This window comes from Trachypithecus francoisi, unplaced genomic scaffold (assembly GCF_009764315.1).
Source record: "Trachypithecus francoisi isolate TF-2019V2 unplaced genomic scaffold, Tfra_2.0 Contig01579, whole genome shotgun sequence".
In the NCBI taxonomy this organism is placed as follows: Eukaryota; Metazoa; Chordata; class Mammalia; order Primates; family Cercopithecidae; genus Trachypithecus; species Trachypithecus francoisi.
Window position 1 is genome coordinate 29,488,624 of NW_022681442.1, and position 21,125 is coordinate 29,509,748.

General features: G+C 51.2%; 1 protein-coding gene across 6 annotated transcripts; it reads right to left on the reverse strand.

The window, feature by feature from the left end:
* Positions 1-1,044: 1,044 nt before the first annotated feature.
* On the reverse strand, positions 1,045-19,204 carry PPRC1 (PPARG related coactivator 1). Of its 6 annotated transcripts, XM_033184753.1 has the most exons (15): positions 18,982-19,204; positions 13,572-13,760; positions 12,844-12,990; positions 12,630-12,731; positions 11,272-12,513; positions 9,615-11,241; positions 8,514-8,567; positions 7,359-7,416; positions 6,574-6,644; positions 3,969-4,692; positions 2,827-2,976; positions 2,653-2,719; positions 2,409-2,530; positions 2,018-2,169; positions 1,052-1,451 (listed from the first exon to the last, which is right to left on the reverse strand). In XM_033184753.1, the coding sequence occupies exons 1-15, from the start codon at positions 19,132-19,134 to the stop codon at positions 1,348-1,350; spliced, it is 4,962 nt and encodes a 1,653-aa protein (XP_033040644.1). In that variant the 5' UTR covers positions 19,135-19,204; the 3' UTR covers positions 1,052-1,347. The 6 variants fall into 6 exon arrangements, with proteins under 6 accessions (XP_033040671.1, XP_033040644.1, XP_033040638.1 ...); XM_033184747.1 differs by having other exon boundaries at positions 6,574-6,641; positions 9,615-12,513; XM_033184737.1 differs by having other exon boundaries at positions 1,053-1,451; positions 9,615-12,513.
* Positions 19,205-21,125: the final 1,921 nt, after the last annotated feature.

The following is a 21,125-nucleotide window of genomic DNA, read 5'->3' on the forward strand; positions in this document are numbered from 1 at the left end:
CCAAGGTGGGTGGATCACCTGAGGTCAGGAGTTCAAGAACAGCTCTGGCCAACATGGTGAAACCCTTTCTCTACTAAAAATACAAAAAAATTAGCCAGGCATGGTGACAGGTGCCTGTAATCCCAGCTACTCAGGAAGCTGAGGCAGGATAATCATTTGAACCCACAAGGCAGAGGTTGCAGTGAGCCAAAATTGTGCCACTGCCACCAGCCTGGGAGACAGAACAAGACTCCATTTCAAAAACAAAAAAAAAGGCAAAAAAAAACACAAAAAACTCCACAGTTCCCTCTTCCCCATGCTTCCTATTCTACCCACATGCATGCATTATTATTATTTCTTTTTTTTTGAGACGGAGTCTCGCTCTGTCACCCAGGCTGGAGTGCAGTGACACAATCTGGGCTCACTGCAAGCTCTGCCTCCTGGGTTCATGCCATTCTCTTGCCTCAGCCTCCTGAGTAGCTAGGACTACAGGCACCCGCCACCACACCTGGCCAATTTTTTGTACTTTCAGTAGAGACAAGGTTCACCATGTTGGCCAGGATGGTCTCGATCTCCTGACCTTGTGATTCACCCGCCTCTGCCTCCCAAAGTGCTGGGATTACAGGCGTGAGCCACCGCGCCTGACATGCATTATTTAAAACATTTGAGCACCTGTTGTGCCATGCAGTGTGCTCAAACTATTATAACATGATGAACATAACTGACATGATGAATGTATACACCAGTCCCAGTTTAGAAAACCTTTCTTTGGAACAAGTGTGAGCTTCTCTAGGTCCTTGTTATCAAAAACCCTTCCTGGACGGTGTCATCATCCCATTGTCAGAATCTACATTCTAGAAAGATCACTAGATGATTCAAATTCCCTTTAAAGTTGAGAAGTACTGTCCTAAATGACTCATTTCAGATAATACATCTGAGGAACCAAGTTTCAAATCCAGTGGGATTTTTGCACCTGACCAGGGAGAGGCATGTCCCTGGACCATGTTCAGATAGGAAAAGTGAATACATTTGGCATTAGCACCATACAAAGAAGCACAACAGCAGTTGGGAGTTCTCTCTAGTTGATGTTTATTAGTCTGCATAGTGACTTATATTCCAAACACTGGGGATCCCCTCAGCCCCACCTATCTTACATAGGAATGCAAGTTAACTTGTTTCAACACCTGTTATAAAAAAACAAATACCCTTTTTAAAAAATCTGATTCAACACATTTTTTATTTCACTTTTTTCCATTTCTTTATAAAACAGTCATCTCACTAGCAGCTCTCTCCCCTAGAGTAGGGGAAGGGGTGGAGGAGGTTGGGCACCTCCAAAGGAGAAAAAGGGTAGCAGGGAAGGGCCCAAGGTTACCTCCTGAGGTTCTTCTGGGCCTGTTTCAACAATGTGTCAAAGTCAAGAGAATCAAATTTGCTCTTTACAGGTGCAGGGTCAAAGTCTTCCCGGTTGGAGTCTATAAAGGTAAAGACAAACTTCAAGGTCTCTGACCACACTTCCCAACCACAGGGTCTGCAAATGGCTATCTCCCATCCCAAAAACGGATGGAGTGAAAACTGCTCTAACTTTAAGTCAGAGATAGGAGTCCCCAGTCCCCATTTGGGTCTTTTTTTGTTTTTTCAGACAGAGTCTCGCTCTGTTGCCCAGGCTGGAGTGCAGTGTTGTGATCTCGGCTCACTGCAATCTCTGCCTCCCGGGTTCAAGCAATTGTCCTGCCTCAGCCTCCTGAGTAGCTGGGATTACAGGTGTGTGCCACCACCTCCAGCTAATTTTTTCTATTTTTGGTAGAGACGGGGCTTCATCATGTTGGCCAGGCTGGTCTTGAACTCCTGATCTCGTGATCTGCCCACCTTGGCCTCCCAAAGTGCCGGGATTACAGGCGTGAGCCACTGCACCCAGCCCCCTGGGGTTCTTTGTATGTCAAACTAAGATAAGTCTGCCTAGCCCCACTCACAAAGGGTTAGGAACCCTTCTGGGGAGGGGATGAAGTATTCCAAAGCTTTAGGCCCTCCCTCCACTCACCAAGATCAGAATAACTCCTCTTGCAGAACTGCCTTCGGCCCCCAAAGCAGAGATCAAAGGGCTGCTCATCTGCCTGCCGCAGCTTGTGGCCACTCTCGATGGCTGCAAATGCCTCCTCAGCATAGCGATAAGTGACGAAGCCGTAGTTGTCTCTGGTAGGAGGAGGGTAAGGCAGGGGCTGGAGTGACTATATGGGCCCATGCCATGGAGGAGACACAGCACCCCAGGGTACAGAGGTGGTTCTTCTCATTCCCAGTGGCCAACCTTCTGACTGCAGAAATGAAGGTGCCCCATATTGCTCAGCACACCAGAGCAAGGAGGCAAGACAAAGAAACATCAAGGTAGATGAATGGGATAGAAAGAACATCCTGACCTTGGGGCTCAAGCTTACCCTTGGACACGGAAGTGGATGGTGCACTCCTCAATCTCTCCAAACACGGAGAACCTCTGTTTCAGCTCTGATCGAGTCATGCGGCCAGGTATCTTTCCAATGAAGACCACCCTTCTTTCTTCCTTTGTTTGGAAATGAAAAAAAATCAGCACACCATGAGCCAGGGCTACAGCTGCAGGCAGCTTTCTGAGCTCAAGGTTCAGCAGGTAAGCCCCCTCCTCCCATGACCTGTTCCTCTACTCACTATTGCACGCTCCTTTTGCAGCACTCTTTGCCTTTGGTAATGGTCATGTGAACGATAAGAGCTGTACCTGACAAGAGAAGGTGTTGTCAGCCCCCCAACATAAGACAATTCAAGACTCAGAACTCTTAGGCACCTGCATCCCAGGTGCATGGTGCTCCCTAAACACGTGCTCACCGCCGCCTCCTGTCACTTCTCCGGCGGGGGGATGGGGAGCGTGAGCGGCTTCGGGAACTGGATGATGAGGATGAGGAAGACGAAGAGGAAGATGATGACGAAGAAGAGGAAGAGCATCTTCGAGAACGTCCAGAGGAACTACAGCTGGACCTGAAGAAAAAGAGGGCATGCAGGAATGCTGGGAGTGGTTCAAGTATACTATGCTTATCTCACCCAGGCCCCAGTCCTATCTTTCTTTCAGGAAGCTCAGGACCAAAGACAAAGCAGAGTAGAAGAGGTCTAGAAGAACAATTTTCCTTCACAGATGAACAAACTGAAGCCCTTCGTGGAACTTTAGGTGTACCTGGAATGTTGTGGAGTGTTTTGGAAGAGATCACATTTATTTTCAATTGTGCAATTAAAAACTGAAAAATACTTAACAAATCAGAAAGAGGAAGAACAATAAATGGAGACTCAGGGAGAGGGCTGAGCCCTAGGTCTTACACCAAGCTATCTGTGGTGCTGGGGCCAATCCTGGGTCTTTTGGGTTACTATTGCTCTCCTACCAGGTCTCATGGAAATACTGTGACCATGGTAAAGAGAGAGGTAACTGCTAGACTTGTAGTATGGGCCAGTTCTGAAGATATATATCATCTCCAAAACCCAAGAATTATTCATTAAGTGGGAAAACTTGGTTACTGAGAAAAAAAGATATTGCCAGGAAATAGATGAGGCCATAGCGACATCCAAAGGAACTGCCCCAGACACCTTCCTCAGCAGATGATTAAGGGAAGAACTATTTTCTATTAACAGGTAACCCACTACCTCACATAGCACCCAGAATACCAAAAATGAAGGCTGATACAGTATGTGAAAAAAATCAACATGGTCAAACTCAAACCCTAAAAGTCTCCCCACGGCAGGTCTCAAGGAAGCAGGAGACCTCACTGATACCCCAAACTCCAACAGGGGACAGAAGCAATCGTCTCACAGCTTGCCTCCTTCAACAATCCAGGAAAAGGGAAAACACAAAAGCCAAAGACAGAAATACAAGACTTAGCGCCCGAAAGTACCAAAGTCAACGTGTAAAAGCTTTCAAAGTAAACCACAGAAGTACGTCAACTTCCTAAATGGAGAGAACCTACAGGGCCATCAAAGCTCACCTTCGCCACCTCTTGTGTGGGGGGGAGAGGGACCTGGACCGAGATCGGGATGAGGAAGACGACGATGAGGATGAGGAGGAAGATGCTTCGCTGGTCCGGTTGGACCCAGAGCTGACAGAACGACTGTTGCGGCCTCGGCGGCCCTGCCAACCCTGGCTTGAAGGGCTGGCTGACCTGCAGGCTTTTCGGTAACAGCGCATTGACCGCTGCTTGGCTGAGGGTTCAAGGGGAGTCCTAGTGTTCATGTCATTCCGGCAGGGTGAGGCCTCAGGGGACAGCAAGCTGGATGGGGCAAGGCAGGGCGCTGAGGGATCTGCCTGCTCACTGCTAGTCCTGTGATCAAGTGGCTCCCGGGAGGCAGCTATGCATGGGGGCGGAGGGGCAGCTGGGCCCAAGGACAAGACAGGTTTGATGGTGATGTCCTGATGGCGCTTGACATTCCATCGGGAGCCCACCTCTGGAATGACTAGGGCAGGCATCTTTTTTGGGGGAGTCCTGCTCCGGACACAATAGTCATGGTCCCCAGAGCCCACATGGACTCGACTAGGGCCATGGACCCCTTCTTGGAGGCGAACTGCAGCTGGATGTTTGGCCTCCGTAACTCCTTCAGGCTTCAGGGTTCCCTCCTGGGCGGTGGACTTAGGAGATTTGGCTTTGGCCAGCAGTGAGACAGCAGCCAGGGGCTTCCATAACTGGTGGGGAGGGGTAGCTGGAGGGGTGAGCCCTGTGGTAGGGAGGGAGGATGGAGATAGCAGGGTGAGATCCGATTCTACGCTTCCAAATACTGTGTATATAGCCTACAGAAACCCCCACCTCATCTCACAAAGCATACCAAGCAAGGTAAGCAGCCCAACTTCTCCCACTGCTTCAACTGTTCCTTCCCCATGTTCCCCAACTTGGGGACCAGGAAGAGAAATCCAGCCAGCTAGGGTCTTCCTGAAGCCCTCATCCTCTCACTACCCAAACCTAGCTGGCAGGCAGGTCCTAGAGTCTAGCTCTCCATTCTCAGATCCGCCCCCTCCACCCAGTACTGCCTGACTTCTAGGCTGCATCTTGCCTACTCATGTAGTCATATTCTGATGGTCTCCCCACTTCCAGTTTCAGAGTCATCCACCTGTCTTCTATATTCCTGCTAGATGGAGCACCCAAAAAACAATCTGCTAAAGTTTCTTCAATGCATAGGATAAAGTCCAAAGAGCTTAATATGGCACTTGAGGTCCCTATAATCTGACCTTCTATTTACCACTCCAATTTTATCTCTTGCTTTACCTCTGCCCACTGCCCTGATCAGCTACTACACTCCAGCTAAACCAAGCCACTCACAATTCCCCAAAACATACCTGGCTGGTTTTGTTTCTTCAGTTCATTCAAGCTGCTCCATCTTCCTAGAATGTCCTCTCCCATAAATCTACCACCTGATTGATAAGTTTCTCAAGCTTCAGCTTAGGGTATTAGTTTCTATATAACCCTACCCTGACTGTCCCTCTTCACATCTCACTGTAATCCATAGGGTTTTTTTTTTTTTTTTTTCTGGTGGGACGGAGTCTCGCTCTGTCACCCAGGCTGGAGTGCAGTGGCGCGATCTTGGCTCACTGCAAGCTCCGCCTCCTGGGTTCACGCCATTCTCCTGCCTCAGCCTCCCAAGTAGCTGGGACTACAGGCGTCCGCCACCACACCCAGCTAATTTTTTGTATTTTTAGCAGAGACCGGGTTTCACTGTGTTAGCCAGGATGGTCTCAATCTCCTGATCTCGTGATCCACCTGCCTCAGCCTCCCAAACTGCTGGGATTAAAGGCGTGAGCCACCACACCCATTCTTTTTTTTTTCTTCCAAGACAGAGTCTCGCTCTGTCACCCAGGCTGGAGGGCACTGGTACAAACTTGGCTCACTGCAAGCTCCACCTCCCAGGTTCACGCCTGTCTCAGCCTTCCAAGTAGCTGGGACTACAGGCGCCCACCATCACGCCCAGCTAATTTTTTTGTATTTTTAATAGAGATGGTGTTTCACTGTTAGCCAGGATGGTCTCAATCTCCTGACCACGTGATCCGCCCGCCTCAGCCTCCCAAAGTGCTGGGATTACAGGCGTGAGCCACCACGCCCAGCCTTTCTTTCTTTCTTTTTTTTTTGAGATGGAGTCTTGCTCTGTCGCCCAGGCTGGAGTGCAGTGGCACAATCTTAGCTCACTGCAAACTCCACCTCCTGGATTTAAGCAATTCTCCTGCCTCAGCCTCCCAAGTAGCTGGGACTACAGGCATGTACCACCACGCCCAACTAATTTTTGTATTTTTTAAATAAAGATAGGGTTTCACCGTGTGGGCCAGGCTGGTCTCAAACTCCTGACCTCCAAGTGATCCACCTGCCTCAGCCTCCCAAAGTGCTGGGATTACGGGCGCGAGCCACTGCGCCCGGCCCATAGGCTGTAACATAGCACCTGATACTCAACATGCTCATTTGTTCACACATCTGCCCTCTAGACTGTGAGTACCTCAAGGCTGGAGATCAGATCTCTATATCCTTAATGCCTACACACAACTGATTTGGAGTAGGCTCAGCAAATGTTGCCGCATAGACTAATCACAGGCAGAATTCCCCACCCTGAACCCACCTGCCACGTTGGCCAGTTCTGGGGCTTGTAACCGGTCTAGGGGCCTCTTCTCCTGGGGAATGTCAACGCTGCTGGCGGGGGGGAAAAGGGAAAGCCTGATTCATTGCCTCCTCAACATCTTGTACATTTGCCTTTCTCACAAATCAATGGGAGGGGGTGGGTGCAGAGAAGAATGGGATGCACAAATTGCCCCCATCATCCTCTTCCTGCACAAAAGGGTCTTATTGACTGAACTACAGATTAGGTCTCAACTCAGCCCTGCCCAATTCCAAGAGGCAGGCTGGCCATGACCTTGAATACCCGCCACCTCCTTCACATCAGGAGTCTCACCTGCCCAGCTCAAACCAACCTAAAATCAATGTGGAGGGGAACATGCTTGGCAGAACAGGATGGAGGACCATGAACATGAAAAATGATTCCTAGCCATTAATATCTTCCTCCACTTTAAGTTACACCATTACCAGCACTGAGTGAACTTGAAGTGTTATTAGATGAAGGAAAGAAATCCCCAAAGGCATGACTTGCCAGGAGATAAAAGGCACCTCCAGGACATTTGGAACCCCTGATTGGAATCAGTTGGAGGGCAGCGAACATGCCCATCCTCACCTCACCACCCAAGATACTGCCCAGTAGTGATGGGCAGAGTTAGGGGTGGGGAAACAGGGAAAGACTCTAGAGCTGTCTACAATGTCCCTGCAACAGAGGCATCCAGTTGATGGTCCTGGAGTGTCAGCCGGCTGCTGACCAACAGCTGTAGGGTAACTCGCTCACATCTCCATACTTACCCTGAGTTTCCTACAGCCAAGCTGTCAGCAGGAGCCGGAGGAGGACACTCCTTTTTGGCTGCAAAGAAACCATACTAGTTAAAAGCCCAACCAGATGTTCTAGACTGAGGCGGCACAGAAGGGCTTGCTTTGAGACTCAAAGGAGGAAAATCCACTTTGCCTACATATTCCCTGTTGGGATCTCCTCGAAGAGATCCAGTCTCCTCCAGTGGATTACCAAGTACTATTTTTAATCATGTCTCTTTTCTGCTCAGAAACACCCACATTCCTCCACTGAATTTGAGATAATGTCCAAATGTATAAGCCTAGTGTTCAAGATGATCTACGATCTGACTGACTAGCTTCCTGGCCTCACAGCCTACTCTCGTTCTACAAATCACATTTTCTATTTTGCCTTGTTACCAACTCAGTGTCCCCCATAGCACCTACATCCATGCTTTATAATGAGAAAGCCAGCTATTGATTGCCTTTCGAATGTGCCATATGCCATTCTTCCTATACCTACCCTTTGCCTTTAGTTGCCACACATATTCTCTCTGTGAATTCCTACCTGTCTTTCAATGTCCAGCCTGAAAGCTACTTCTCTCTAGAAAAATGTCCCTAAACAACCCCAACCTGCTTGGATTCCCCCCCCCTTTTTTTTTTTTTTTTGAGACGGAGTCTCACTCTGTCACCCAGGCTAGAATGCAACAGCATGATCTCCGCTCACTGCAATCTCTGCCTGCTGGGTGCAAACAATTCTCCTGCCTCAGCCTCCCCAGTAGCTGGGATTACAGGCACCCGCCACCTCGCCCAGCTAATTTTTGTATTTTTAGTAGAGATGGGGTTTCACCATGTTGGCCAGGCTGGTCTCAAATTCCTGACGTCGTGATCCGCCCGCCTCAGCTTCCCAAAGTGCTGGGATTACAATCATGAGCCACTACGCCCGGCCTGGATTCTCAGTCTACTCTCTTTAATACCTTCCTTGCTGTATCACTGCCGTCCCTGGCTTAGATTACCATCACAGTTCAATCTTGTCTCCATCTTCCAATTAGGGAGCTGCTTTAGTGGCTAAGGCTGTCCCCTCTCACCCTAGTTAAAAGCAACTACAGGGCTAGGCCCAAAAGAAGTATCACCAAAAAAAGAGTTGGAACAAAACTACCCATGTTCCCTCACCTTCTGATTTCTCAAACTGCTCCAGCAGACTGGACAGGTCCGATGCCTCAATTCCTGTGGAGGCACACAACACAGGATTGAAAACGAGCCCCTATCAACTGAGTACACAGGTCCCAGGAAGCCCCCAAATCATCTCACTTCTCCCTTTCCACTCTCCCTGCCCTCTGTACTAAGTGAACCAAGGTAGCAGCACAAAGCATGAAGGATTCAAACCAACCCAGAGCTCTGCCTCTGAAGAACCCTCCACAGCCAGGCATGGTGGCACACACCTGTGCCTATAAATCCAAGCTACTTGGAAGGCTGAGGTGGGAGGACCACTTGAGCCCAGGAGTTCAAGTCCAGCCTGGGCAACACAGTGAGATCTCATCTCTTAAAAACAAAAACAGGCCAGGCATGGTGGCTCACACCTGTAATCCCAGCACTTTGGGAGGCTGAGGTGGGGGGATCATGAGGTCAAGAGATTGAGACCATCCTGGCCAACATGGTGAAACCTCACCTCCACTAAAAATACAAAAATTAGCCAGGCGTGGATGTGAGCACCTGTAATCCCAGCTACTGGGGAGGCAGAGGCAGGAGAATTGCTTGAACCCAGGAGGCGGAGGTTGCAGTGAGTCAAGATCGTGCCACTGCACTCCAGCCTGGGCGACAGAGGGAGACTCCATCTCAAAAAAAAAAAAAAAAAGGCCCGGCGCGGCAGCTCACGCCTGTAATCCCAGCACTTTGGAAGGTTGAGGCGGGTGAATCACGAGATCAGGAGATCGAGACCAACCTGCCTAACATGGTGAAACCTTGTCTCTACTAAAAATACAAAAATTAGCTGGACATGGTGGTGGGCACCTGTAGTCCCAGCTACTTGAGAGGCTGAGGCAGGAGAATAGCATGAACCCGGGAGGTGGAGGTTGCAGTGAGCCGAGATTGCGCCACTGTACTCCAGCCTGGTGACACAGCCAGACTCCGTCTCAAAACAAAACAACGAAAACAAAAAACTCCCCCAAAGAAATACAACCAAGGCCAGCCTCATCAGGGTGGCTTATCCTGTTCTACAGAGAAGAGTCCTCCAGCCAACTTGGAGACTATGTAGGGGAACTGTGTTGCACTCACCAATCTCACTGATGAAAGCCTGTACCACATCTTCAGAACTCTGAGTATGTGGGGTAGGCAGGAAGGACAGCTTCCTTAGACGGGCTGGGTGGACAGCAGGCAGCTTGGAGACAGTGCTCTGCCTTGGTGTTGGAACAGCCTTGGTAGCAGGCAAGGGGGGCTTCTCCCTGGGCCTGGTCTCTTGGGTCTCAGGCTTTAGCCCCTCTGAAGCAGGCTCCTCAACAGTCACACCTTCAGCAGACACACATGCTGGAGCCTTCAGCCGGGGACTTTGCACCAGGGCAGACACCTTGTGTTTTGGATGGGGAGATGCAAGCACTGGCTTGACCTCCACCTTGGTAGGCTCTATCTGTGGAGCTCCATGGCCAGGTAGCCCACTGAGGGGAGGAGTCATCGACACGGGAAGTATATTTTCAGGAGGGCCTGGAGTGCCCCTAGACTCCATCTTAGCTTGGGGAACAGCTCTCCCAACGGAGGCTGGAGGCAAAGGAGGCGGGGGAACAGTAGACCAGAATGGAGCATGTTGAGGCCCTGGGCCCCATCCCAAGGACCCATAGGTACAGGTGGAACTGTAAGGTGAGACTGGGGCAGGAGGGGGTGCCCAAGGCACATTGCAAGTGGGAGGCATGGCATAGGTGCCAGGAGTACCAGACACTAGGGGCACTGTTGGTGGGGGGGGCAGGCAAGGATAGCCAGAAGGGGACACAGAAGGATAACAAGGCCAGGGTGGCATGGGGGCATAGTGAGTAAATGGATCAGGTAGGACTGGCCCCATAGACACTGGAAGACTAGGAGGCTGCAAGGGAGGTGGCGGCAGACTGGGGGGTATGCCCAGCCCACCTGCAGGGAAAGACAGGGCAGTAGACATTGCGGGAGGTGCGGGCACAACAGGGGACACAGACTGCACAGGAGGGGAAGGTCTCGCCAACAATGGCATCTCCTGGGATGGCACCTGCTCAGTGAGAGCTGAGGCCACAGGTTTGCTTACAGGTGGCTCAGGACCAGGAGAAGCAGGGCTGGGACCTACAGGCACAAGGCAAGTCTCAGGGGGCGCTTCAGGGCTTCTCTGCAGAGCTGTCTTCTTGGCTGGGGCTGGTGGGATGACAAGACAAGGGATGTCTGCCAGCCCTGTGGGAGTCTCTGGAAGGCTAGGCCACTTCCCAGTTGGGGGCTGGGGACTTCTCTCTTCTGTTTCTGCTTGGCGTTGCTGCCTTCGTCGCCGGTACTCAGATAAGCTGAGAGGCCGAGGTCTGGCTTCATGGGTTGTAGCACTGGTACCACTTTCAATTTTCAGAGAATCCACAACCTCTTTGACTTCAGGAATGATGGTCTTTGGTGGGTCCAAGGACTCTGACTCCAGGAGGAGCTGGGGGGCTGGACCCCCCAGGGCTGATGACACTGCACCACGTCTGGGATCAGTTGGTCTGGACTTAACTAGCACTGGGTCAACTGGAGTCAGGTCATTAGGAACAGGGTCAACTAGTGCTAGATCAACTGGTGCTGGGCCAGACGGGACGGCATCAACTGGTGGCAAGTTATCTGAGATGGGAACCACTGCAGGGTCAACTGCTGCTGAGTCAGGCAGGACTGGGTTGATCAGCACTGGCTCAGCTGGGAGAGGCTCAACCAGTTCTGAACTGGTTGAAGCAAGGTCAACCAACCCAGGGTCAACAGGTACAGGGCCAGCTAGAACAGGGCCAACTGCAGTGGGATCAGCTTCAACAGAGTCAACTGGCATGGGGCTGGCTTGGGCAGAGTTGACCAGTGAGAGATGGGTTGGTACAGGGTTGGCTTGGATAGTGTCAGTCAACTTGGGGTAGAGGTCTAGAGGGCCTTCTTTAGCAGGACTACATTGTCCAGCACTTCTCTCCAAGTTCTTAGGGCTAGAATTTTCCAAGGCAGCTGCCCAGGCCCGAGCCCAAGCCCGAGGCTTCCCCTTACCCTGGAGAGGCCCAGACTCTCTTTGAAGTTCTTCCTGAGGCTGTTTCTGCAAGTTGTCTACCTGAGTGGTCACTTCTGTACCTACGGCAGACTGCCCGCGAGAAGATGACCTCAGCCTCCTGGCATAGCCTTCCACACAGGCTGCTGGCTGCTCCTTGCTCTTCTTCTTCCTGCCCTTTCGAGCTCTCTGGGAACTCGGTGCTGCATTGGCAGGTGGGTTCTGAGGCTCCTTGGGCACCACTGGCTCCACGACCTCCCTAGGCTTCAATAAGCAGGCTGAGTCCAGCTTCTCCTCTGAGTTCAATGACAACCCCTTCTTCTCAGAGCAGAGGGTTACCTTGGGCACAGCAGCCTCCGTCTCTGACTCCAGTGTAGGCATCAGCAGCTGCAAGGCAGGACTAGTCTCTAGCGAGTCATCCAGGAGCACAGGCTGGGGTCCAGGAGAGACCTGTCGCACCACAACTGGTATCTCCAGGTCATCGCCAGCTGTGGCTGCCTGGCCCACAATCTCCAGCACTACACAGCCCTCAGGCAGCGTCAGATCATCTGGCTGCTCCTGAAGCTCAGCCTCAAGTGATGCCAGTTGGGTGAGGTTGGGCAGGCAGTATGGGTGCATGGCCCGCACCAGCTCACTCAGGGAGGAGATGCTCTCATCACCAGCTGCTGGCACTGCCATCTCTGCTGCTGTTGCTTTATCTTCCTCCTCAGGGCAGGCCAAATGCATGGGGAAGTCCGGGGTACTGCTCACACAGTTGTCAAGCTCCCCAGCAAGAATCTGGCCACTGAAACTGGCCACCTCCTCTTCTTCTTCTCCATCACTGCGCTGCTGGGGAGGTGGGGATTGGCCCCAGCGTGGTCTTGATCTTGGGGGCCTCCAGCTAGGAAGCTTGGGGGAAGAAGTCTCTAAGAAAGAAGGAGGGGAGAAGTCCCAAGGGGGATCTGGAAGAGACATTTCAACCTGCAGGAGAGAAGAGAAGTCTCAGGAGGAGTTTTCTTTGCGAAAGTATTTTCCAGACCTGTCCCCACACATTCCTCCCACCTGGGAGTTTCTGAAGCCCTCTAGGTCAGGCTTACCCCACTCCCTCTATTGCTGCCTGTACTGGGCCCCAATGGGTCAACTGGGGTGATGAGGTCACATTCTGGGGGTGTCCGAGAGAGAGTAAGCAGCTTGTGCAGCTAAGAGGAAAGAAAGACCTGAGATCAGTCTATGCTTCAGAGCTATATGAGTAGGTCCACAGGCACAGGTCTAAACTTCATACCAATCCCGTTCCCCTGGTCCCACACTCACAGAGGAGCCCTCCCGGGGTGACACAAGCAGCTCCGAATCAGGAATGCTGTCAAATGGAGAAAGGTTCTCAGAATCTGCATTGTCCAAGATCTCCGTCAGAGCCGTGAGCAGCGACACTTCATTCTGGTCCTCCAGAGATAACCTGCTCTGCTCCAGAAAAACAACCATAAGGTCCTACCAACATCCCTAATGACCTACTATGGACCTACTAAGGACTGGATATTGAAAGAATCAGTCTCCCAGGTTCAACTCAGCTAATGGGGCAAGAGGGATCTGAATACCAGAAGGCATAGATTCCGATCTCAGTTACCATCCACCAGCTCTCTGGTGTCAACAGAGACCTGTCAGACTTGACTCAAGCTTGGGTTTCACACATTCCCCTACCCTCAAATAAGACGTGGGACGCTCAGCAGACAACCATCGGCCAGGCTAGAAATGAGCTCAAAAACAGAGATCAGAACCCTCTGGACATGTAGTTCAGAGGCCTAGACAGTGGGAAAGGCCTTGGACTACAGTCCAAGTTAGGCAAGGAATTCTTATATGGGACATAATCTGGCAGCCTGCAGCCTAGTTCCCTCTTAGAGACAAAAAATACACTTGAAGGGTTCAGGTTGGGCACCCAGAAAGAAGTTAAGGTGCTGGGAGAGCAGAGCCATGCCAAGAATTTTAGCTAGAGCCTCCCATGTAAAGCTTCTGTTTGAAGATATCCAAGCCCAGCCTCAGCTCACCTCTCCAAGGCTCCCAAAATCCTCGATGAGGGAGATGAGGGAGGCATCCATGTAGCTCTGCATGGTCCCCAGCAGCGTCTCATCCTGCAGCATTAGCTCCTCCATTTCCAAGTCTTTGTCCCTCAGAGATGGGCCCAGCCGAGATAGACTGACAAAGCCAGAATCACCCCCTTCCTCATGCAGCAGCACCTGGAGCAGAGAAGAAGATGAGAAGGGTAAGGGCCCTCTGGCAGCAGCTGATTGGTATGCTCCATAAATCAGGTACCCTCCACTGCTGGGCCCAAACTCAGCAGCTGCCCCACTGTTGCCAAACTTCTGGGCTAGCAGGGAAGAGAAGTACAACCTATGAGCAAAAGCCCCAGCCAGGATGATAGTTTTCAAGGACCTTCTGGGGCAGAAAAACATTTCGGCTCCAACCAGAAACAGCTAAAGTCACAGGAGATTAAAACCTGGGAGTAAAAACATCAGAAAAATCAAGATTGTTCAGAATCATCTACTGGCAGCAGTGAAGATAACAGTCTGAGGCCGGGCGCGGTGGCTGAAGCCTGTAATCCCAGCACTTTGGGAGGCCGAGACGGGTGGATCACGAGGTCGGGAGATCGAGACCATCCTGGTGAACACGGTGAAACCCCGTCTCTACTAAAAAATACAAAAAAACTAGCCGGGAGAGATGGCGGGCGCCTGTAGTCCCAGCTACTCGGGAGGCTGAGGCAGGAGAATGGCGTAAACCCGGAAGGCGGAGCTTGCAGTGAGCCGAGATCGCGCCACTGCACTCCAGCCTGGGCGGCAGAGCGAGACTCCGTCTCAAACAAACAAAAAAAAAAGAAGATAACAGTCTGAGGGGCTCTCACCAAAACAAAAAAGGTCAGCAAGGAGACAGCTTCAGCTGCAACAACCTCACCTACCTCAAACCCCATTTAGGTCTCTGCCCTCTGCTTAGTGCACATCCTATCTTCTTCAAGAAGACACCCCAGCTTCCAGCCCACGGTGATCTCTCCTCACAACTCTAAAATCATAGACTTTTCTGTACCATTGAGTTTTCTGGCAATCACACCCTACCCCACTACCTCCAGCCCCATGAAACTCCCGGGTTCGGACTCCTGGGTTCAAGCGATTCTCCTGCCTCAGCCTCCGGAGCAGCTGGGATTATAGGCGCCCACCACCATGCCCGGCTAATTTTTGTATTTTTAGTAGAGACAGGGTTTCACCATATTGGCCAGGCTGGTCTCAAATTCCTAACCTCAAGTGATCCACCCGACTCGGCCTCTGGAAGTGCTGGGATTACAGGCATGAGCCACCATGCCCGGCCGATACTTATTTTGAAAGCTCAACAGTGAGACACTCAACCTCCTCTCAATGGTAATTCCAAGCAAAAGGCCTCTTCCCCACTCCTACCAGGTGAGAGCAAGTGAAGAGAAAGCTTGATTCCCTAGATGGAAAGGCCCTGCCCAACACTCCTCTAAGAACTAGCAGCATTTATGGTCTCTTGTGTCAGCCATCAAGCAGCCCGCCCAGACCTGTCAAGAGTGTGGGTGTTGGCCGGGCCAGAAGGGACTAGAATGGTAGTGGTGAGGCCAGAGCCACAGGTATCTCCGCTACAGTAGTCCCCCGCTTATCCTAGAGGGATAAGTTCCAAGACCCCCAGTAGATGCCTGAAACCGCAGATACTACCAATACATTGGTATGTATTGATACATACAATACCTACCAACGACGAAGTTTAAGTTATAAATTAGGCACAATAAGAAATAATAAAATAGAACAATTAAAACAATATACTGTAATAAAAGTTACGTGAATGTGGTCTCTCCCTGGCTTTCAGAATATCTCACTGTACTGTACTCACGTATTTTTAGACCCCAGTTGACGGCAGGTTAACAGAAACTGTGGATAAGGGGAAACTACCGTATAGGAAACATGAAGTAAAAAGGCCTGAGAACAGGATCACATACAGACAGGCAAGACTTTCCCTTTCCCCTTCTGCAACAAAGTGAAATTCTGCACCACTTCCAAAAGAAAAAAGCAACAGGTATCTCCCCCCTCCCCGCCCCCACAATATATGCCCTCCTAACAGAGCTGGGTACCAATGCCCAGGGAAAGGAAAGGTTGGTTAAGGACACGTTAGGAGGCCAGGCCCAGAGAATAAGTGAAAGGTGGTAGGTTTTAGGCACTAACTCCTCCCAGGCCTTCACAATCCTATAATTACAAACCAGCACCTGAATAGCACCTGGCTCAGCAAACACTCCAGGATGAGCCAAGAGGCTGCAACTCCGCTTCCTCTGCCACCACCTACCTACCAGAGCACCAGCGACTAGGCTGGAATCTCAAGACAATGCCCAGCTCTCTATGAACCACTCATCTTCACCTCCATCAGGTGTCCAGTCAAACACACCCTCACACCTGACCTCAGCCATCACTCAATTCCCAAATAGCACAGCTCCCAGAGTACCAAGATCATCCAAGTGCTAAGCTCAGGCTAAAAGTGAGCCAGCCATCAGCACCTCTAACTTCAAAAACCTCCCAACTAGCTTTCCCCCCCACCAAACCTTCTCCCTCCAGGGTTCAAAAACAGCCAGAGCTTTTTAAATGCATATCTGATCACTTCCTGAGACCCTCCCTAAGTCGCTTCAATGGCATTTTACTGCTCTTAGGATTAGGTTTAAACTTTTTTTTTTTTTTTTTTGAGACGGAGTCTCGCTGTGTCGCCCAGGCTGGAGTGCAGTGGGGCGATCTCGGCTCACTGCAAGCTCCGCCTCCCGGGTTCACGCCATTCTCCTGCCTCAGAGTATCTGGGACTACAGGCGCCCACCACCACGCCCGGCTAGTTTTTTTGTATTTTAGTAGAGACGGGGTTTCACCATGTTAGCCACGATGGTCTCGATCTCCTGACCTCGTGATCCACCCGCCTCGGCCTCCCAAAGTGCTGGGATTACAGGCTTGAGCCACCGCGCCCGGCAGGTTTAAACTCTTAATATAGCTTACAGGCCGGGCGCGGTGGCTCAAGCCTGTAATCCCAGCACTTTGGGAGGCCGAGACGGGCGGATCACGAGGTCAGGAGATTGAGACCATCCTGGCTAACACGGTGAAACCCCGTCTCTACTAAAAATACAAAAAAATTAGCCGGGCGAGGTGGCGGGCGCCTGTAGTCCCAGCTACTCGGGAGGCTGAGGCAGGAGAATGGCCTAAACCCGGGAGGCAGAGCTTGCAGTGAGCTGAGATCCGGCCACAGCACTCCAGCCTGGGCGACAGAGCGAGACTCCATCTCAAAAAAAAAAAAATATATATATATATAGCTTACAAAGTCTTCCCCACCAGACTTCTGTTCCAGCGTGTCCTCTCCCACTACTCTGCAGTACAGTCTCGGTTTCTCCAATAAGCCATGCTCTCTTCCTCCTTGAGGCCTTCACTATTCCCTGATTAAAGGTTTTCCAGTTTTAACATCTCAGCTTTAAATGTCCCTTCCCAGACTGTACAAAGTAGATCACTACTACCAATTACATAAACCCAAATATCTTGCACTTTTGTCTCATTCACTATTATTTACCATGTTCTACCCTAATTCAAACATAGATCCTGAGGGATAGAGACCATGTTTGTGTGGTTTACCCTGTGCCTAAACATAATGGTATTTCAATCAATAACTGGTTGACTGACCAGCTCACATATACCCATCTTTGGTTTTGGGGGGAAGGGAATGACAATCTCTCCATGAGATCTTCTCCAATCCCAAATTACCAGTTAATGCCTATTAGAGCTGGACCTTGGATCCTTCCTGCCTCTCCCTGTGCTATTTGGGAATTGAGTGATGGGTGAGGTGAGGTGTGAGGGTGTCTCTCTGACTGGACACCTGATGGAGGTGAAAATGAATGGTTCATAAAGAGCTAGGCATTGTCTTGAGATTCCAGCCTAGTCCCTGGGGCTCTGGTAGGTGGGCAGCACCAGCCCCAAAAGATGTGACCTCTGAAAAAGTAGGGGAGAAGGGATTAGCGCTCCCAAATTCTTGTCCCAGAAACCATTCTCCCCTGGGCAAGGGCCTGGATTGGTCTGCCGGACCTGACATTACCAGACAGCCTGCAGCCCAACTCCCACCTAGTAACACACAAAAAACGCTGTCAAGGACTCAGTTTAATTGTTTGAGATAACAGTTCAAACTAATTCCTGCCCCTTCCATCCTAGGTGGAAACCTCTAAGAAGCCCTCCTCTGTAGAGTAGGACAACACTTTTTGAAAGCCAAGAAAAAAAATCTAACAGAATTCCCCCTCATCCAGTAGATGTTCAACTGCTGAACAACATGTTGAACAGTTCTCAAACCGCCTCCAACTTTTCCCATCCCCAGCAAAATATCCAAAGAGCCTTAAATATGGACCACCCCAGTTTCTGTGTGTCAGATTACAGGAGCATGCCTTCCCAAAAGAGATGCTGGAGGAAAAAGTGAGGAGAGAGGAGGATTCCCTTTCCCTTTGTTAACCTTGTCCCAGGTATATGTTGACACTCCCCATGCCCCTTGAATCACTAATAAGGCAAGATTGCAAGGCAACCAAAACGCCAATGCCCGTGACTCACAACCCACCCCAAGCCGGTCAGACAGAAGCGCCACAAACTCACTCCTCCACAACCCTTCAGCCTCAGCCCTCTACCCTCCCCATTACACTCCGCCATCCGCAGGGAACAAACACCCGGGACATCTGGAGAGTCCTTCACCATCAGCAGTGGGGAGACGTTGCGCACCCAAGCAGCAGGGAAAAAAACCTCCAAGGCTCTGAACAAAGTTGACTCTAGCAGCCCTTACCTTCCTTCCCGGCCCGGGCCTCTCGCCCCGGCAGGAGATGGCGGGACCGGTGGAGACACACCCAGTTCGCGTCAGCGAGGCTCCAAGGCCGATACTAGATGCCCGACAGCCTGGGACGGGAGCCACGTGGACGTTCCTTCCCCGCCCCCACGTGGACCCGCAGCCTGCGCCCCCCTCCACCAGGAGTCCGACCCACGTGGATGCCCGGGCCGCCTAGAGGGGGAGGGGAGGCAGACAAGTTCTCCCGGGAAAATTGCTCCCCCCACCCCACGTGGCTCCGAAAAGGGAACTGCGGCGCCGGGCTCAGGGAGCCCCACTGGGCATCCTTACAGGGAGGTCTCAGCCTTCGACCCCAAGTCCGAACCCCTGACCCCCACCCGCGGGTTATGTTTCCGACACCTGGCTCTGCCCCTCCGGCGTCCCCCAGGAATGGCCGTAGAGACGCTGCCGCTGCCCGCCTACCCCCAGCAAACGGCCTAGGGTCCTCTTGGTCCGGCCCGGCTCCCGCGGCCACCCGGCATCGACTCCCAGGCGATTCCTCCCTTTCCTGTGGAGTCCACGTGTCACCGCCCGGCACACACCGCTTTGCTGCCAGCCGCGGGCCGCCAGCCAGCCTCTCACCTGCTCCCCGCCGCTCACAGCGCCCAAAGTCCCATACGGCGCTTGGCTTCGACTTCCCCAACCGCTGCCGCGGGCTCCCCCGCCAGGGTCCGGGCCGGGGCCCCCACTCGGGGGCGGCGCGACTCCGTCTCTCCGTCCCCGGCGCGCCGCCATCTTGGCCCCTGAACACCCAGCGCTGCTCGGATCGCCGGCGCCGCCTCGCCCAGCCGATTGTGGGAAGGGAACTACAACTCCCGAATGACACTGCAAGACTACGAATCCCAGAGGGCCCTGCGGCGAGACCCACTTGCACCCTGGAAGAAGGCCCTGGCCTCGCGCGAAGATTCCTGGGAGTAGTAGTCGCTTTACGTGGGGACCGTTTGGCACTAGCTCTAGACATCCTGTAGGGTTTACTTTCGTGGTACACTGGGATACCGATTTAGGGAGCGCTTAGCAGTAAGGGGGAAAGTTAATATTTGCGTATTTTATTGTCGTTAACCTGTCCAACTGTTGGAACGTCCTCTTCGTCTTTCTACCTGCTGTACGTTCCTTTCACCTTAGTCCAAATGGGTCGAAGTGGGCCTATATATGTTTTGAAACACCACCCCCTAGTGGGCACTTGCACTCCAAGCGCTAATCCTCACCTAATCCCATACTGCGGCAGTACTGCAAATTTAATCGGAAAATATCTCATTCTCTGCCCTCTCTGCTGCTACTCAGAAACTTAGGTTGCCTTCTCTATCAAATTTGTTTCTTGCTGATCCAGGTCTCCTTGCTGTTCCCTAAAGAAAACAGGTGTTCTCCTGCCTATGTGTCTGCCTGTAATACTTGAACCTCAAAACATTTCATGCCTTATTTAATCTAGGAAAGGCTTTGGTTATCCTAGTCAAGAGGAATCCCGCTCTGTATTTCTACAGTCCATCACTGTCTCTACTCTTCATTCATTTGCCACTTAAAAGCTACTTCATATTATTTTTCTATTTTAAATAACTTTATTACAAAGCACAAAAAATATTTCAAAAAATACAAAACTGTTTAGAGGAAAAAATGTAGATTTAACCCCCTTGTTCCTTTTAGTGTGTATTCATTGATACTTTTTTCTTTTTTCTTTTTTTTTGAGACGGAGTCTCGCTCTGTCGCCCAGGCTGGAGTGCAGTGGCCGGATCTCAGCTCACTGCAAGCTCCGCCTCCCGGGTTCACGCCATTCTCCTGCCTCAGCCTCCGAGTAGCTGGGACTACAGGCGCCCGCCACCTCACCCGGCTAGTTTTTTGTATTTTTTAGTAGAGACGGGGTTTCACCGTGTTAGCCAGGATGGTCTCGATCTCCTGACCTCGTGATCCGCCCGTCTTGGCCTCCCAAAGTGCTGAGATTACAGGCTTCAGCCACCACGCCCGGCCATACTTTTTTCTATGAATGGAAAAATATATAGGGGCACAAACTGGTCTTTTGTTCAATATGGGATCAATCTGTATATATGGTTTTACGATTTGCTTTTTTTATGTAACAATATGTTAATCCATTCACTAGCTAAATATTTACTGAGCCTTTAGCACCAGTTCTATTTTATGAATGTATCATTATTTATTTATTTATTTTTATTATTATTATTATTTTTTTTTTTTTTTTGAGACGAAGTCTCGCTCTGTTGCCCGGGCTGGAGTGCAGTGGCCGGATCTCAGCTCACTGCAAGCTCCGCCTCCCAGGTTTACGCCATTCTCCTGCCTCAGTCTCCCAAGTAGCTGGAACTACAGGCGCCTGCCACCTCGCCCGACTAGTTTTTTCTATGTTTTAGTAGAGATGGGGTTTCACCGTGTTAGCCAGGATGGTCTCGATCTCCTGACCTCGTGATCCACCCGTCTCGGCCTCCCAAAGTGCTGGGATTACAGGATTGAGCCACCGCGCCCGGCCAAATGTATCATTATTTAAATTATATTTAAGTTGTTTCTGGCCATGACTCGTGGCTCACACCTGTAGTCCCAGCACTTTGGGAGGCCAAAGTGGGTGGATCACTTGAACTAAGGAGTTGGAGACCAGCCGGGACAACATGGGAAAACCCCATCTCTACCAAAAATGAAATAATTAGCTGGAAGTGGTGGCGCACATTTGTGGTCCCAGCTACTCGGGAGGCCAAGGCAGGTGGATCCCTTCAACCCAGGAGGTGGAG

Excerpts from the sequence above, each read along its gene's own strand:
- PPRC1 (XM_033184737.1), bottom strand. The coding sequence starts at position 19,134 with ATGGCGGCGCGCCGGGGACGGAGAGACGGAGTCGCGCCGCCCCCGAGT. Across the intron at positions 2,977-3,968 it reads CCACACAAGAGGTGGCGAAG|GTCCAGCTGTAGTTCCTCTG; the intron begins GTGAGCTTTGAT and ends CTTTTTCTTCAG. Across the intron at positions 2,170-2,408 it reads ATCCACTTCCGTGTCCAAGG|AGACAACTACGGCTTCGTCA; the intron begins GTAAGCTTGAGC and ends TCCTCCTACCAG.